Source organism: Lepidochelys kempii, chromosome 8 (assembly GCF_965140265.1).
Source record: "Lepidochelys kempii isolate rLepKem1 chromosome 8, rLepKem1.hap2, whole genome shotgun sequence".
Taxonomy (NCBI): Eukaryota; Metazoa; Chordata; order Testudines; family Cheloniidae; genus Lepidochelys; species Lepidochelys kempii.
The window spans coordinates 98,286,718-98,304,876 of record NC_133263.1 but is presented as its reverse complement, the minus strand read 5'-3'; the positions used below and the strand labels follow the sequence as shown (position 1 = coordinate 98,304,876).

The following is an 18,159-nucleotide window of genomic DNA, read 5'->3' as shown; positions in this document are numbered from 1 at the left end:
GAGGCTGACAGAAGGAGGTTGCTGGAGGGTAGTTTGTGATAGTTTCTGTTTATGTTCTCTCTCTGACTTTGCTGATCTCCAGCTCCTAGTTTTTTACATTATCCAGATGTTCCAAATCTCATTTTCTCCTCAGTGGATTAAAAATATTGCTTGTAGCATATGCCAATATAAATGCAAGAACTTCTGTTTACATCCAAACCAACGATGTTTATAATTTCACCCCACTCACTATCCTACACCTAAGATACTCAAACCAGCAGTAGTATATATATGTAGGTCACACAGAAGTAAGCACCATATGACAGACAGTATACGCTCCTCTCCACTCTAGGGATTTATGAACACGAGTCTGCATATCAGGAATTCGCTTTACACAACCAGTTCTCCCGCTAGTGGTTAAGGAAAAACTTGCAATTCTAATCTGGGCATTCAGAAAATCCACACATCTTCAGTGGTTAAATATTTACAGTGAATTGATCTTACTGTAATAATGATTTTCTCATTCCTAAAAGGTAACAGTGTCGTGAACTGATAAACAAAAGGTTTCAGAGTAGCAGCCGTGTTAGTCTGTATTCGCAAAAAGAAAAGGAGTACTTGTGGCACCTTAGAGACTAACAAATTTATTTGAGCATCAGCTTTCCAATGAAGTGAGCTGTAGCCCATGAAAGCTTATGCTCAAATAAATTTGTTAGTCTCTAAGGTGCCACAAGTACTCCTGTTCTTTTTGATAAAGGTTTTTTTTTTGTTTTTTTTTTTACATGTAAGTACTGTATGTGAGACGGAGTTATTTTAGAAATCTTTGGGATAAAGGAGTTATTTTAGATAGCAGGTGATCAGCAGTTGGGGGATTTACTCAAGTATTATGGAGCAGCCATATCTGATCCAAAGTCAAGGTAGAAGCAAGCTTCCCATTGTAAGTGCCCATATCTGAGCAAAGCAGCATTGAAACTGAGCCCCTTGCAGGAATATGCTGCTCACCAAAGAGTCTAAGTTAAGAACTGTTTATCTCTCACTCCTGGCTGAAGCAAGCTATCCTTTGCTTATTGTTTTTTGTTTGTTTGTTTGTTTATTTGACCCAGCTGAAGAAAGCCCCAGAACTAACTCTTCATACATTAGGCCAAATCAGAACAATGTTCTGTGCTTCAAAAAGTGGCAGGATTCAATATTTCTCTTTAAACTTGTTCTCCCCTTTGCCTACACAAAGAACAATGTCTTAAATAATTTGTAAACTTTTCTAAATATAAACTAAGCTGCTACTGATTCCAGGCTGTCCTGCCCTAGCTGCTGACTCCAGCCTAGAGGTGTGCGTTGGGGGAGCATGGACCCTGAAGTGGCAGAGCACTGCAGTAAGTGAGGAAGCATTAGACAGAGTGAGGAAGTGTCTGGATTCCTTAACTCTTCATTTCCAGACTATTTTTAAGTGCACAGTTTTTCAAAGGAAGTAGGGGAGGTCCTTTGGGGGGCTGCGAAGTGTTTTGATGGTGTTCACTTTCAACTAGCTTTGTGTGGAATGAAGTTTTTGTTATTCTAAATGTGTTATTTGAGAGACTGTGTAGTCTGGGATCAGAGGCACTGGGGGGAGAAGTCAGGATCTCCTGTTTTTAAATCCTGGCTCCGTGTAAGCTTGGCCAGGCTACTTCCCCACTCATCCTCATCAGTAAAGTGGGATAACACCTACCTAACCCACAAGAGTATCTAGTGGATTACTTAGGAAATGTTTACACAGCATGGTCTATAGTGTACAATACTATTTTTTTCAGGAAGAAATTCTGGCCCAATATAAAGCTGAGAACGGTGCAGACACAGAATGGTAAGTCTGTTATGAGGCAAGTACACTATCAAGCCAAGATGTTCTTGATAAATCTAATTAATAAAAAATTAGTAATGTTCAAACAGTAGTTTGGCAAAGTGAATCGTTCCTGCTATTTTTCAGATACACTTAAAGTAATGCAAATGAAGAAGCTAAATACAACCTGAAAATCATTTTTACTACATGCACTTAAATGAAGTAGAAGAAAAGATCATTGCTGGCCAGCAATTTCAGTAATTGCATTTCTGACATACCACGGATTCTTGACTCCACCAAATGTATCCTCCATGCAAAGCTAAATAGCCTGAAGAGGCAGTTACTTTGTTATTTAGGAATGATTTCTAGTGGGAAATCCTGATAGTCAAGTTAAAATCTTTAAGTATTGAATCAAATCAGTTTAAAGCAGGAGTTTTCCTGAAAGTAAAATACATGGTTTGGTGCATTGAGGAACAGCATAGCCCAGTAAATAATACATCAGGGTTCTATTCCCAACTCTGTCCGCAACCTGCTGGGTGACCTTTGGGAAGTGACTTCACCTTTCTGTGCCTCAATGCCTACCCCAGCCTTTGTTTAAACCATAAGATCTTTCAGATGGGATGGTCTCTTACTGTGTGTTTGGACAGTGTCTACCACAACGGGGGTCCTGGTCGTGGTTGGTACTACCATAATACTAACAAAAAAAGTATCCACTGCATTAGTCAATGGTCTCCGCCTTGCCCCCTACGTTTCAGTAAAATGCCTTAATCAAATTGACCAGATAGAGACCTGAGCAGGCATTTGGTAGTCTTACTTTGCTCTTTCCAGTAACTTTACTCCTTCTTCTCTTCTACCATGGTCCATGTATAGTACAGCAAGTTCAAGCAGGGCATTTGGGATTAAATAATGGTCATACTTTATCTTCCTCTCACTGCAAGAGAAGGAGAAACAGTTACAAGGTTTTCATGCTGCAATTTTCTCTCATTCTAGCTACAAACAAATAGGAGCTCAGTTAGGGTTAGGAGGGGACAGTCCATCTCTTCACTGATGCTTACTCTTCAGGTAGTCTAACCTAGACTATCTCTAGGTTATTCAGTAAGTGCTCTATACATTTGCATGACAATACATGACCATCTTTTGCAGCTTGTTATTTACCGTGTTTACAAGTTTAAGGGGGATGGAGGATGGCGGAGGCAATAACAAAAGGTAGCAGTGCTCCAAGCACCACCCGCTTGCATTGCCAAAATGAGATGCCATTCACTGTAGATCGTGCAGTTATTTCAAATAGGATTGTTCTGCAAACTGATTCTTTGAGCTTAGCTCCCATTTGATTGGGCTTCAGTATACACACAGGCTCTGATAGGTTCCTTGGGCTTGGCTACTTTATGAGTGGGCGGGGGAAACTGTAAGTGATACTAGCTTCTAAATGTCACCAACTTGTGGCACCAAAGTGAGAAGTTACTCAGAGTAAGGCTACGTCTACTCTCGCACTTTTGACAGTATAACTTACGTCATTCAGGAGTGCGAAAAACACCCCTTTAAGCACATAAGTGACACCGACAGAAGCATGGGTGTGGACAGCACTATGTCGGCAGGAGACGCTCTCCCACCGACGTAGCTAATGCTGCTTGTTGGAGGTGGTTTAATTATGTCAGTGGAGGAGCTCTCTCCCACTGGGATACAGCAGCTGCAGGAGTAATCTTAGAGCGGCAGAGCTGCATCTGTACAGCTGTGCCGCTGTAAACTCACTAGTGTAGACATGGCCTAAATTGTGGAGTCTGTGACTCTCCCTCCTCTCTTACATGAGGAATGAAATAGTTAACAATGTTGGTATTAAATCATCATCACTGGGCATCTGAGTTAATAAAATGAATGGAGCAGTTCACACTTCTCCAAGATACTTCTCCAGCTCTCTGCAGACTCCCTTTAGACTCGTCTTCACTGAGAAAAAAAAGCTGCATTCGTAACTCAAGTTAGCTAACTCAAGGTAAAATCCTAGTGAAGACAAGGCAGTTTGTAGGTTTTTCACATGGCGTTAACAGGTTGCGTTAAACCCTACCAGGGAGCCTAACATTTAACTCAACCTGCTAACATGTGAAAACTACAAACTGCCTTGTCTTCACTAGGATTTTATCATGCGTTAGCTATGACACAGTAGAACACACTCTTCCCCCTCCCCCAGTGAAGATTATTAAACTTGGGTTTAGAATGTAACTATTTTTATAAAGGCAAAAGGCATGGATTTGTTTTGTTTGGAAGGTACACAATGGGTCCAGTGCTCTATGGAAACAAAAACAAAACTCACTTCTGAATATGTAAAGCCAAATTTTTAGGCCCTATGTATGTTAAGAAAATGTGCACCATTGTAATTACGTCAACATAGCCACTTCGGTATGTTACCAGGTTAAGCTGTGCCAGGGCAGCATGCAAGCATCTATACCAATGTAACTAAATTAATATCGTTCCATCAGTGCTAATGTCCTTAATGTAAATGGGGCCTTAGTGAACAGAGAAGCAATTTGAGGGTGTAATTTAATTACCCGGGAAAGCTTCACTTAGTATCTAATTCATAATGAGGTTTTTCTACCCAATTTTACGGTGCCTTGACTGAGGAATATTGAGATTAAAGTCCCAATCCTGAAACCTTTTCCATGGACATAGCTGTCTCCAGCTACGCAGAGCTTCCATAGGGTGTGGGATATCAGCACACAGAACAAATTCCAGGATTGGGATGTAACAGAGCAACAGCCAGCCTAGGAATCATTTTGGTTCTAAAGTTACATACACTAAAAAATAAAGGTTTCTAATAGAAGAGTTAAGAGAATCTTAACTATAACATCACAAATACTTTAGAATGGTACAATTAACGCCGGTCCTCCTCAACTGTTCTTTTAAAATTCCTCTCACAGAAACCCCCAAACAGTCCTAGGTCTTACTCAGCTGAATTAAAATACAGTTCTCCTTTGACAAATGAATAAAAATGGGGCTGTGTGTGTGTGGGGGGGGGGCAGCACATTTACTGCATTTCAATAGTTCTGTATCAAACATGCTCTTTTACACGTAAGTTTTTTCTAACTTCCAGCTTTTCAAGTTCAACCTGTGCTCGTCAAGTTAAGCTGAGTTCTTTTCATACATCATCCACCAATCCTGTGCAGACCAAAAAGTATGCCCTGTGCAACACCTGCGCATCCTCATCTCCTTCAATAGGTTTCTTGTCATTTTAATCAGGGAACAATTCTGTTGATAGTACACAAGAAATAACAGAATCCAGCTCGCACTCTTAGTTGTGTTGACTCTGCAGAGCTAGCAGAAGTAGAAAGAAGTATGTCCCTAAAGAAGTATGTCACTTTGGTCCCTAAAGTCAGCAGATATAACTCTCTGTATACACATGGATTGTAGATTTGCTGAGTAAAATGGTGCCACTGTTACACAGATATTTTAGAGAGAAGCTCTACTTCAAGGACTTGATTGCTTGACAGTGCTACTTACACTCAGCATTTCTTGAGTTCTCCTGTGTGTTAAATATGGAAACTTACTTTAAATGGATGTAAGTGAAATGATCTTCTGCCTCAGAAATCTTGCCCAAGTGCTTCAGACATAAACCCTTTAACAGCTTTACCAAACATTGGTCATCTGCTAGTAATTCTGTAGCTGCAAGATAAAGTAACGGTTTTATCAGTTTTGCATTTTGAAATAACTTGGTCCCTTAAAAAAAAAATTAAAAATAGCTGTTCCAAAAATACTTAGCGGGCACATTTTCAGAACCTCTTTGCAACAGTTAAGATTTTCATAGCATTGGTTTTTTATGTGTATGGCACTAGTGCCCCATTCAGACTGGCTGGATTCTATACACTCCCTGTGAGATAGCTGCTGCCCTTTGGCGCTTATGGTGTAAGGCCCTGATCTGCCATCAGAGATGCACTAGAACCTTTGCATCCTCATGGACATTCCTGGCATGTAGCTATCCGTTATTTCAACGCAGGCACGAGGGTCTGCATACATGACCTAATAGGGGCCCTGCTTAAGAGAAGATGCACAAGTAGCTGTTTAAAAAGCAAAGTTGCTTCCCATGGGGAAAGGAGGACGGGATCACCTTGTTCCAGGCTAGCTATGTGCAGTTACATGGGTTCGAGCCTGCACCATTTTTTTTCTTCCAGTAAGATAAATCAAATGTATATCAGCACTCCCCACTGGCCATCTGTTCTGTGAACACATTTACATGTCTGCACTTTTTAAAACTTATAATGTATCCTGCCACTGCTATGCCCGTTGTAGAGACTAGTCAATAAGGGCCCAATCCTGGAAATACTTCTGCACGTGAGAATTTTATTCTCATGAATACTTCTACTAACTTCAACAGACTTCTTACAGCATCTAACATCAGTCACATCCATGTTTGCTGGATTAGGCCTTTATAGTGTTAGAGCCTTGCCCCAGGGATTTCAGTCTAACTTGGTCTCCTTCCGTAAATTGCTATTTAAATGGACATTGTCAACTCGAAAAATCACACTTTTGTAAAACATATTACGGCTAATTGTAACTCCTAAAGGAATTAGAGAGAAAAAAATCTGCTTTTAGGATAGACTTTTCATTTAAACTATACAGCACTTTTCAGCCAGTGTCCTCAAGACACTTTACAATCATCGATGAGCCTCCGCAAACTGCACGGACATATGAATGCTTTGCAAACTGGTACATGCTGACCCATGACAAAGTAGCAGAGTGGGTGACAAACAGCAAAACCCCTTTTCCGACCATTCCATCAGACTCCCTTCCCTTCAGCTAAAAGGTCCCCCCCCACCCACCCTTTTTCCAGAGTTAACAAGGGGACAAACTTGCCTGATGTGTCAAGCAACTATATGCCTCTGAGACTGACTTAAAAGTTCCGTTTTCAATGTTTCAGGCTGAATTACTAGTTTTGCTACATGTTCACTGAAGGACACAAGCCACCAGCTGATGACAATGTCATTCTGTGACCAAATGAGCTGGGAAGATACCTCTCAGGTCTCTGGGCCTAGGGTGATACTAATGATGAGCATTACTAAGTAGCTGAATGACACCTGCTGGACAACCAAGAACAACATTAACAGCGTTCTTCAGAGAATTTAACTTGCCCGCTGGCTGGAGAATAGTAGTATAGTGGGAATTGCAGAAGAGCAGCTATGCAGGCCAGGGGAACCCCTGCTGGATTGGGGAGACCAAAAAATAAAGGATGGAGAGAAAAAACAGCAATTCTATTCTGCCATGCCTGTCTAGTTAACACACTGAAACCGGGCATGGTATAAGAGTCTGGCCTAATTTTGTACCATTCCCTTCTTCTGCTCCAGTTTTTTGTACAGTTCATTTAAGTGCAAGTGTTTTATAGCAAATAGTTAACACAGAGATATCAGTCAACCCTCCAGCTTGTGTGGTTAGTAGATGATGGTGCTTTCTATAAATCAGCTTGGTGCTTGTCTCCTCCACTGTGTTCTTTAGAACTGAAATAAGACAGTACCTGCATATAGCGAAGCATGTGCAGTTCGTGGCCTGTCACCCATAGTGTAATTGAAGTCAATGCAAATGATAAATTTGACCCTTACATTTAAATATGTACTTTGTAAAAGAAATGGTCTTTCAATACATATTTGTGGACAGTTCCTAAGACGCATCCTGTAAGTGACAAGTCTCTTATGCCATATTACAAGTTAATGCATTAGTAGAGAAAGGTTATTCCTATTTGTATTAACAACACATGGTGACATAATCCAGCTCACTCTTGTGACTGTATTAACTTGTTTTACTATCTGGAAAACTTTTTTTATTCACAGACAACCAGACTATCTTCAAGTACATATACTACTGTAAAGCACCTGCTTAAATCAGATCAGTGCTTACCTGGGCTTCTTTCTAGTGCTGCTTCTGCCTCAGTTAATGTCTGCAACATGCCTTCTGTTAAATCAGGACGTTTTCCAATCACAGCATAGCCATTCCAGATATACATCATTTCCTAGGGGTGGCCAGGACACGTTTAATTAATGTGGCGATGGAGAGATGTAGGTAGCTAATTATTTAGATTATTTCATCAAGGGCAGAAGTTATGAATTCCTTCCTAGGTACGGATACTGCTGTTATGGCTTCACTGTAACTCATTGTTGAAAGCAAGGACGTCTAAGTCCTCTTAGCAAAAATAACGAGGAGTCTTCATTGTTTTTGCTGATACAAACTAACACGCTACCACTCTGAAGTCCTATTAAGGCATCTAGTCCACCCCTTCCCTTTGCCAATACAGATCACTTGAGTAGAACACCAACCCTGTAATATAGGAGGCAGCTGTGAAGCTGAGAGAGAGACTGGAGGACTGGATGGCTCAGTATATCATTGTCTACTAAATGATATAAGGTTTTTAGAATAAATTCTATAGAGCCAGCCCTATTGGTTTCATCCCTATTCATTCCGTAGGGCTTTTCCATGGGGGCAGTTTACTGGCCTACAGGAAATGAGCCTAAGCTCTATTCTAAATGCTAATGAGAAGTACCTATCACGACAAGCACCATCATACCTGGGACTTTTAGAAGAAGAGTTAAAGACAGAATTATTACGGAGACTTCTTAAAACCTTTCTTTACCTGTTCCTAAAAGGTCTATTTTGTAACTTAAATGTTTCTTATTTCTAAAATTCCTGTATGCATTAATTTTATTCTAGGGCTGACGAGTAGCGCCGCGTGCAAAGGCACGGTTGCTATAGCTGGGCTGTTTTTTAGTGGTTGAGACGACAGTGCTGTGCTTATTTATCTCTAGTGAAGACTCAGTTGCTTGAGTGGTTATAAAAATACCCCAAACTGCATTTTTCCATAGTTTAAATAAAAACTTCCTGGGCTAAATCTGTGAGTTAGGACCTGATTCCAATAAGCAAGTTCCTTCCCACCCAAATGAAAAGTCCTAGAAAGTATAGCCATTCCGTTAAGATTCTGTTATAAATTGCTTGTTACCTGAACCCCAATTCCATCAATCCCCTAGTCTTTAACTATTAGAGAGTGACACCTGGTGCCTTGAAAGTGCAATTACAGCAAATGGAAACAGAATACTTAGCACGAAGACTTGCTAGAGAAACCTGTTGCACCAACCATCACATAAGACCAGCCCTAGTGAAACTCAGGGTATTTCTGGCTTCCAATGGCTTATGGAAACCTATTGGATGGGGATGCAAAGTAATTTTCATCAGAGATGACCCCATTATTGGCCTCCACCTAAATCCTTGGATCTTGTTGAAACTGGTCCTTAAAGGATTATGCATGCTGAGTTGATGTACAGTTGCAACAGAGACTGAATTTTGAAACAAACCATGCTATCACACTTTACAGCCAGTGGACTGAGAGAAGAGTACTAGCTATAAATATACACTCTGTCAGGTCAGGCACTCATGAGTGAAGGGAAAAACTGTAAGAGGAGATGTACTGACTCACCAAAAAGAGCATAATGATCCTTTGAGTTGTCTTTAAGATACATACTAGCCAAGACTCTTAAAGGAAGGGCCTGACCTGACAGACAGCATACAACTAGACAAAACACCTGAATTGGTTAGAAAATTATCCAGTTGTGAACATCAGTGGCACGCTCAAAAATAATGAACCCAGAGTTAAGGCTCTGATGTAAACCACACTTAGCAAACCTACAGAACCCAGATCCTCTGCTATTCTCTCACCATTCTCCAGGGATGGGCTTTCACATGAGTGCAGAGGTGGCCCTCTCCTAATGCGCTCCACCAATGGGACTTCAGAGCAGTTATTCTTATTTGGCCCTGGGGGATCAGCCAGTACTCTAGGGATGGATGTCCCGCATACACAGCAGTTGTCTAGTCCAGCTTCAAAGAAGTGGCTGAATTTTGTCCTCCTAGCCATTACGTACCCTAGAGCATAGCTACTAATCTTTCAAACGGAGCTTCAACGTTCATGTTGGCTAGACTCAAAAGTATCTAGTTTCACCAGTTTTTGCCTGTTTCCTGCCTAATGTTCTCCCCAGCTGTACCTGGAATGCTTCCTTCTGCTGGCCCACTGGATGAGACTTTGAAACATGGGCACCAAAAGCAAAGTCTACCGGAGCATGAACACTGAAAAGCTGTGGAGTGTGTTGTAGTCTAAAAAGTGAAATAGTGAGTTGCACATGCAGCATATTCAGGTGTGACACATCTGGCTTCATTTCCCAGAGTGTAGCACATGCCCCAGTTTTACACCATTCCTCGCATTTGCGAGATTAGGTCCTGGGAACATTTCAGGCTCTTGGAGGGGGGTTCAACATATACCATTCTAAGTATCTAATTTTTGTCTCTATATTGTGAATTACTGAAAAATATAGGGGGAATAGTCATCTTTCCAGCTTACCAAAGCAGGCACAGGCAAAGGAACAGGGTTTGAGGGAAGGTATCGCCGAGATTTCCGAATGGCAAACTTCTCTGTAGGCAGTGACTTTCCTGCAATTTTCAATTTCAGACTGGGCACAGTCCTGGAAGAGTAAAAAAGGTTAAAGTCATTTTTGCTCCTCTGAATATCTGGAAAAATCCACACAAACCAAAACCAAAACAAAATAAATTTCAGAGACTGATTCATTGAGAGGTATTGACTTATAAAGACCAAACAAAATAATCTCCTGAGGAATATCACATCCAGTGAAATCTTTCTTGTAATGAACTTTGAAACTACTCAGGGTATCCGTATTTTCTCAATGTTCAAACTGCCATCTGGGTAAGAGGAAATCTGCAGTAACTAATTTATGTTTTTCTGGACCTGTGAAGGGTATCCATCCTACAGAAGGCCTGAAGGGGTTAAGGTGGCTAGGTGGGCCAATTCTGTTGCACCTGGAGGACCACCCGGGGGGGCAGGGATTAATTAGATGAGAGTCAGCTGGAGAGGAACAGGAGTGGCCTGTATAAAGCCCAGGATGGAGAGGAGAAAGCAGCTACAGGGAAGTAGTCTGCAGTGACCCCCTGGGTGAAGGGAGGCTTGTTTGGGACTATGGAGTGTAGTCTACAGTTATTCCCTGGGAGGAGGGAGTTTAGGCTGGCAAACCTGAGGCAGTGGGGAGGGGAGAGACAGAAAGATAGGAAAAGCTCAGGGGAAAAGCAGCAAAGTATAGGATACTGCAGACTTTGGCTGCAGATCAGAGGGTCACTGAGCTGGAACCCAGAATAGAAGGTAAGCCTGGGTTCCTCTACCAGCCACTGGGGAAGTTTCACAAACCAGAAGAAAGCAGACTGCCTGGGAACGTTTGCCCTGAAAGACTTCAGTGCCCGGGAAGGGGAGGACCATAGCGAGCTGGCTGGAGGGCCAAGTCACAAAGAGGAAGCTGGAGCAAGAGGGGTCTCCGTGAGAGTGATCACCAAAGAAGGTTGTAGCACCTGGAAGGAGGTAATCCTCAGAGCAGCCAGGAGGCAGCGCCCCTAGCAGTGAGTGGACCCATGACGACCACATAAAGCTTTTTATACAGTAAGTGGTACAGATCATCTCTTAGAATAAAGCTGTTTTAAAAATAAAACTACATTTTATAAGAGGATTTTACTGTAACTAGTTGATTAAACTGATGCGGCAGTCAGGAATTTTTTGAGCCTAAACATCAGACCCAAATTCAAGTTACAGTTCCAATAATGTGCATACACACCCCCTGGCTCACCCTCTTGGGCCTTCCATAGTTCTACCAGATGCCAAGCCCCAAGCTCACAGTTGTATTGAGGCTGTCTCCAACAGCCTTTTATCAGGACACATCTTGTAGTGAAATCTGTACAAGGCTTTCAGAAAACTCATGACAACTTTAACTACCGGGAACACTAGAAAAAAACATGGAAAATGTTGCATGCAATAGCAGCAGCCACTTGTAGCAATGATGAAATAGAAAGTGATATTAATTCAAAGCATTTCTGGGCCAATGGGAATTTGAAATATACTCAAGGGCTGTTGAAAGCTTTCCAACAATGTTAGTATAGTTAATAGGGAATTATTTTGAGGATCTGACACTGTATTTTATTTTCTCTCTCTCTCTCTCACATCCCCCCCCCCCCCCCCGCATCTTATTAACCCTACAGAATCAGTAAATTTTCCTCTCCACTCCCAAAACCTGATTTACATTCATTGTTGCAAGTCACTTGAAAAGGTAAGGAATGGAATAGTGTCCTAGTTGGGACTTACTAAATCTTACCTAAACAGTTCAACTTCATTATCCCCAAAGGGTCTGTGATCATCTGGTCCAAACATACTGAGATAGGCAGCTTTCATGTAAATATAGGTTACCTACAGTGAAGAGCAAATGCTATCAACATCATCTGTACAGTAAATTGTATTCACAGCAGCACTGATTTAAAAGCCAACATGATGGTACTGTTAAGGAGGGAAACCTCTGTTGCTTTTCCTTGTAAACTCAATATTACAAAACACTTAAGAGGAGGTCTGTTTTCCAACTGAGATATGTGCATAAGACCCAGTACTTTCAAAAGAATACAGAAGAGCACATGTATGGTATCTTTTATTGTTTTTAGTTTGCTGGGTTTGTACCAGTTTTTATTTCCATTCTATGAATACTTGTGTGTGTGCAACAAAAAAGAAGCTTCCCTCTTAAAGAGAACTAATGAGTGATTAATCACATAGGAACTCCTGAGTAATACACAGTCAAAAGTGCAGGGTGCTGGAGGATGTTACAGTGAATGCCAAGGGAAGGTAGAGTATAATAATTCTTTACTTCCTGAGTGCTGCTGTAGTGGCCATCACAGCAGGGGACAGCAATTACCCTAGGACATGGAATTTACACTCAGAATGGGGTTTTCAACAATCATGCAGTATGCAACGGTTGGTTCTGTGATTGGCTGATTTCCCTGTTCTGCATAGTGACCTCCAGGAAGGGGCCAAAAGAACAGACATTTTGGCAAGCTTCAGCTTGCAGTGCTGCAGGTCGTTATTGCCTCTGGTGGGAGAAGTTTTGGTGGCTGCAGAATAGGCAGAGACAAGGCCTCTCAGCCCCAGAGATCCATGACAAAGGCAAGCCTGACATTGGTTTAGACAGAAGCCATTATGCATGGATGGCTGCCCCTCTGCGCAGTTGTGCTGGCCCCCAACTCTACCTCCTGGCCACTTGACTTCTGAAGGAGCTAGGACAGGGCCAATGCCCTGGTTCCATCAGCTGCTGACCAAAGAACCCAACTGAGGTGCTGCTGTCATGGGGCTCGGGTAAATGAGGAGGGAGGGAGATAGTCAGTGTCATAGAGACAACACCCCCTTCCATTTCACATGTGTTGGGCCAGATCTGCTCACAAGCGGGACTGCGTAGTCCCTTAAACCAAGGAATTTGCCCTGGTTACAGTTATTACCTAGTAGGCACCATCATGTTTAACTCTCATCACCAAAACAGCTCATGTTCATTAATGTAACTGCAATAAAAGAAATAAGAACCTACCACTAATTGCACAGGATGGCCAATTAGCACATGACAAAGCCCCTTGCCAGTTGACTGCCCTTTAGTTAAAAATCAGCTCTGAAATCTAGCTGTATTCCCAGATTACAGGACAGGTTTAGAATGTCTGCACTGCTCTCCCTCGATGCACTGTTCGCATGAGCCAGAGCAAGCCAGATTTTGTTTTACTGCCCTCACCCTGTGATGGATGTGGCTCAACCCAATTAAAATGTAACACCCAAGCTTTAGTCTCTCTTTCATTAATTACTGGTTTTCTTGTCACGTCAGCTTACCTTTGACCAATTGTTTTCTTTGCTTAGCAGGTCCGCATAGAAATAGGCCACCTTCCACTGGCGCTTGTAGGTGAAGCACCACATTAGCTCCCAGTAACACATGTGATGAAACTGCTTCCAGTGCTGCTGAGCCTCACAGCACTCCTCAAACCTGCGAACCGCCTGCACAAAGGAAACGCCAAACATAACCATAATCATCGTAAGAAAGAAACAGGTTTAACAGAATATACATGTCGAATGTGTCCGTTCAGGAAACAGCACTGGGACCCAGTGCTGCTCCTGGGTGGGGAGTGCCCTCAATTCTAAGTTAATGGGAGTTAAGAGTGCTCAGCATTTCCTAGGATCAGGCAGCAGGATCAGACCCTTGACTTCATACTCTCATCCTGTATTATCAAGTTTGCCACCTAGAGTCCTCCTTATACCTTAATTTTATTACCTAATGCTGAGTGTAGGCAAACAGTAGAGCAGCCAGAGGAGTGTTTGTTGTGAGGGAGATTAAAGTCAGAGGGGCAGATCCTCAGCTGGTGTATATATCAAAGCTCCAGTGACCTCAGCAGAGCAGTGGCAATATATACCAGCTGAGGACCTGCCCCAGAATATTTGAGACATGTAAAAAACAGCAAGAGGAGAGAATAGGACAAGTTGGTTTGCGGGGAGAGAAGTCCAAGAGCAGGCAAAGGAAAATAGCTGCAGAGTGTTAAAGGCACAGTGGGCTTCAAGATGGGTTAGACAAAGTGCATTAATATTGGAGAACTGCGTTACCGCCCTCAAACTGGAGTAAGAACAGCACAAGACAGCGTAGCACATTCATCACTCGCACACACAGACTTGCTTAATTGTCCCGGGTTTCAGAGCCACTGCCTCAAAGTGGCCGCATAGTTAGATACCAGCTCTGCAACTAGCACTCAGCTGTAGCTGGTGGAATTTCTGCTGAGTTTAATTGAATCAGGAATTGCATTGTTCAGGGTACATATAATCAGCTACTGTTTGACTGGAGCGCTCCATTCTGGGCCAACACTTCTGGCACCCTTTTCGGGACAGCAATCATGAGGGTTCTTGATTGCACATCAGCATGAAGGCCCAGCAACACTTTAAAGGGCTGTTGCAAAAACATTATTTCAAAGAAAAGGAGGACTTGTGGCACCTTAGAGACTAACCAATTTATTTGAGCATAAGCTTTCGTGAGTTACAGCTCACTTCATTGGATGCATTCAGTGGAAAATACAGTGGGGAGATTTATATACATAGAGGACATGAAACAATGGGTGTTACCATACACACTGTAATGAGAGTGATCACTTAAGGTGAGCTATTACCAGCGGGAGAGCGGGGGGGGGCGAAGGGGGAGAAACTTTTTGTAGTGATAATCAAGGTGGACCATTTCCAGCAGTTGACAAGAACGTCTTTTCTTTTTGTGAATACAAACTAACACGGTTGCTACTCTGAAACCTGTCATTATTTCAAAGGGGTTTTCGCTTGAAGTTGGGCATTTTCAAGGTAGACCTTTCAAATTAAAATGATTAAACCTTGATCCAATCAAGTGATTAAAACAAATCACAGATGGTTATTTTATGTTGTTCAATTCAATTAACTGAAAGCAGTGGGTCAAGCCATTCAGAGCAATCATCTGAATAAAATTTCTGTTTTGTTTTTATGCACTGCAAGTTTGCAGATGGATCCCACCCACACGGTTCAGCACTGGAGGTGGACTTGCCCACAGTTTAGGATAATTGGCTCTGAAGTGTCTAAATATGGTTAGAAGCCCAACGTAGGCTCCTATTTTTTTAAATCTTGGCCAGGCTTTATGACCAATAGGGCAACGTTGTTCTTGAAGGTTCTTTTCCGAGGAGAAAAAGGTTACTTACTGTATCAATATTGCCTTTTATTGTTTCTATCCTGCCCGCAAAAAACAGGAATATGGCTCCCTGTAATAAACAAATGCAACCATGAATAATTTTCATGCAACTGATACATTCTAGCGACAAACACTAAACTAAATTAGGATTCATCTTACTTTTGGATAGCGAGCCAAGTAAGGCTTGAGTAGCTTTTCTGCCTCTTCAACGTTTCCTTTCCCTGTCCCTAGATTAGTTGAGTAAAACAATGCAAATGATGAAAAGGAATAGGAAACAATAGCCTTGAGTAATCATCACCTGGCCAATAAATAAGTTCTCCCATACAGTAGCATTTAGGTCCAAACGTAGGCGCTCATCCTGCAGCACTTCAGACAGATCAGAAGAGGGCACAAAGAAGTTGTGCTTACATGGAGGCACCGTAAAGGCAAACTAGTTCTGTGCTGGCAGAAATCTCCATGTGACATTGCTCCCTCCTTCCCTCCCCATTGCCTGGGATCCTCAATTCTGTGCAAGACAGAAAAAGAGAAGGAAAGTGAAAGTGGGCAGGATCTGATCCTGACTGCCCATTGCTTGGCTTCTGAATGGCCACGGGAGCATCCCCCATTTCCTAATGCCATGGCAACCTTTTTAAAACATAGAACCATAAAGACTGGCACTGGACTAGGCCAGGTTTTTACTGGGCCACACTGCATGGCTTTTGCAGTTGCATAGGGCTATGAGACCAGAGTTGAGGTATCCAATGACACATTTTTCAGGTATATTTAGCAATTATTCTAAAAGCTGGTAGTATATTTGCCTAGGCCTAGCCCAAGGGGATTTTGTCAAAGAGTGCTTTAGGAGTAGGCCACGAGTGAATGTATCATTTTAATGGGAAATATGTCACCCCAAGACGACAGCGGTGACAAATTAACATGAAAACAGGATTTAGCAAATCTTTTTACAAGGACTTAAACAAAAAAACCCAAACGCTTCCAAAACAACTCACTAGACCACAGGAAGTATAACTTGTTCTTGTGACCTCTTCTTACGGCAACACCCCAACTCTCCCCTCAGGTCCCCCTCCCAAATGTCCTACACAAGCCTCCATCTTGAAGAACAAAGCCCTTTCCACAGTGATGACAGTTATTGCAAAAATCAACCACCACGAATTATCCAACTCCGTCCAGTCCAGGTTTGAATGAACAATTCATCAACAGGTTTGCAATTTAACCACTTCTTCCCCTTGTTTCCCAGCAATAACTGATCATGTGAAAGGACTATTATAGGGTTACTGTGAATAATCCTACCTAACACAAAGGTCATGAAGGTATGATAGCACAGCAGCAGCATGGTACACAGCACCGACCTAAAGCTGTACATCAATGCTCCCTCTTGAAGCTGCAACAGACCATACTCCTGTGCAAAAATCAGAGAAGGAAGACAAAGTCTTGTAAAGCAATTACAGTGCTATTTTGCTTTTCACTTCTGTAGTATCACGTGTAGCTATTCTGGTAGCTCAAACACATGGACTGCACTGTATATCTACAGCAGTGACACAAATTGTTTATGTAGTTATTAGAGGAGAACACACTTGCAAAATATCATGTGGCAGAGCAGTGACTCAGGGATAACTGGACAATTATCAGGGGAGAGCGCAATAGTGCTTACGAGTCATGAGTATCATCCAATAGAGCTAACGTCATTTCTGAAAAATAAAATACACAGAATTCTGCAGTACCTAGGCAACTGGCAGATGTTACCACCATGTAATGTATCTAGGCACATCACACAGTGGTGACACGAATAGTTACTGTCAATGTAATATATATGATTTTGCCAAACACAAGTTATTGGACTCAGTATAGGTGAATGGGGTAAAATTTCATGACCTATATGATATGCAGGAGGTCAGACTAGATGATCTAATGGTCCCTTTGGGCCTTAAATTATATGACTCTATTAACACAACATAATATAAGTTAACGCTTTAGAATGGAGGACAGGAACACTGGCATACTGGAGACTAAGTCCTCAGAGTAACTTGCTACTTGACCTTCATTTAGTCTCCCTGTGCCTCAGGTTTGTTCATCTGTACTACAGGAGTGACTCTGTTCTGTTCTATTCAGGTTTTTATATAATGCCCATTGTCACTGTGGTATCTGAGTACCATAATACATCTATATCTCAGAGACACTGGGGGACATCCTTACTTAATGATAATAAAGTATGCGAGCTGGTAGGGGGGAGAGAGAGAGAGAGAGAGAGACAAGTATTTTAAAATTACTCTTGGAGCACTTGCCTACAACAGCAATATCAGGAAATGACAGATCCAGGCATGTTGCAAAAAAACTTCTTCCAAATTAACTCTTGCATTATTTCTTGCAAACCACTTCTTGCCTGTTTAAGATCCAATGTAAAAAACCAACAGAGGGTTCGTGAAGAATGGATATCTAGTGGACCTAGGTTGCTTATAGAAAGGCACTGTGTACATCCAAGGGGTCTTCAGTACCAAAAGCACAAGTCGCTACCACTTGAGCTAAAGAAGTAACTCCATAAATTGTCAGTAAAAATCTTGTCTATTCTCACTGAGTCAGGTCAGGCACTGAGGGAGACCAGATCATACCCACTAAGAGAGCATGTTATTACTGATGTTGTGCACACTCACACTACCCCCTGCAGGAGAAGCAGCACATCACAACTACGACCTGACAGCCACCAACCCAGAAATGGTGAGAATGTGTTCCCAAACAAGATCCATCTTAGGGAATGTTGCTACTGTGCAATATACACAGCTGCCCAGGCAATAGATGGGTTTTAAATATAGGATCTGTTTAATC

General features: G+C 42.0%; 1 protein-coding gene across 1 annotated transcript in view; it reads right to left on the bottom strand.

Annotated features, from left to right (window-relative positions):
• Positions 1-18,159, bottom strand: part of TTC39A (tetratricopeptide repeat domain 39A) — a 67,597-nt gene that overhangs the window by 2,255 nt on the left and 47,183 nt on the right. The window contains exons 9-17 of the mRNA XM_073357750.1: positions 16,630-16,738; positions 15,502-15,569; positions 15,353-15,412; positions 13,488-13,649; positions 11,950-12,041; positions 10,143-10,263; positions 7,661-7,772; positions 5,323-5,437; positions 2,601-2,717 (exon numbers count right to left, since the gene is read on the bottom strand). Of these exons, the coding sequence (XP_073213851.1) occupies positions 2,601-2,717; positions 5,323-5,437; positions 7,661-7,772; positions 10,143-10,263; positions 11,950-12,041; positions 13,488-13,649; positions 15,353-15,412; positions 15,502-15,569; positions 16,630-16,738 (956 nt within the window). The remainder of the gene's footprint in view (positions 1-2,600; positions 2,718-5,322; positions 5,438-7,660; positions 7,773-10,142; positions 10,264-11,949; positions 12,042-13,487; positions 13,650-15,352; positions 15,413-15,501; positions 15,570-16,629; positions 16,739-18,159) is intronic.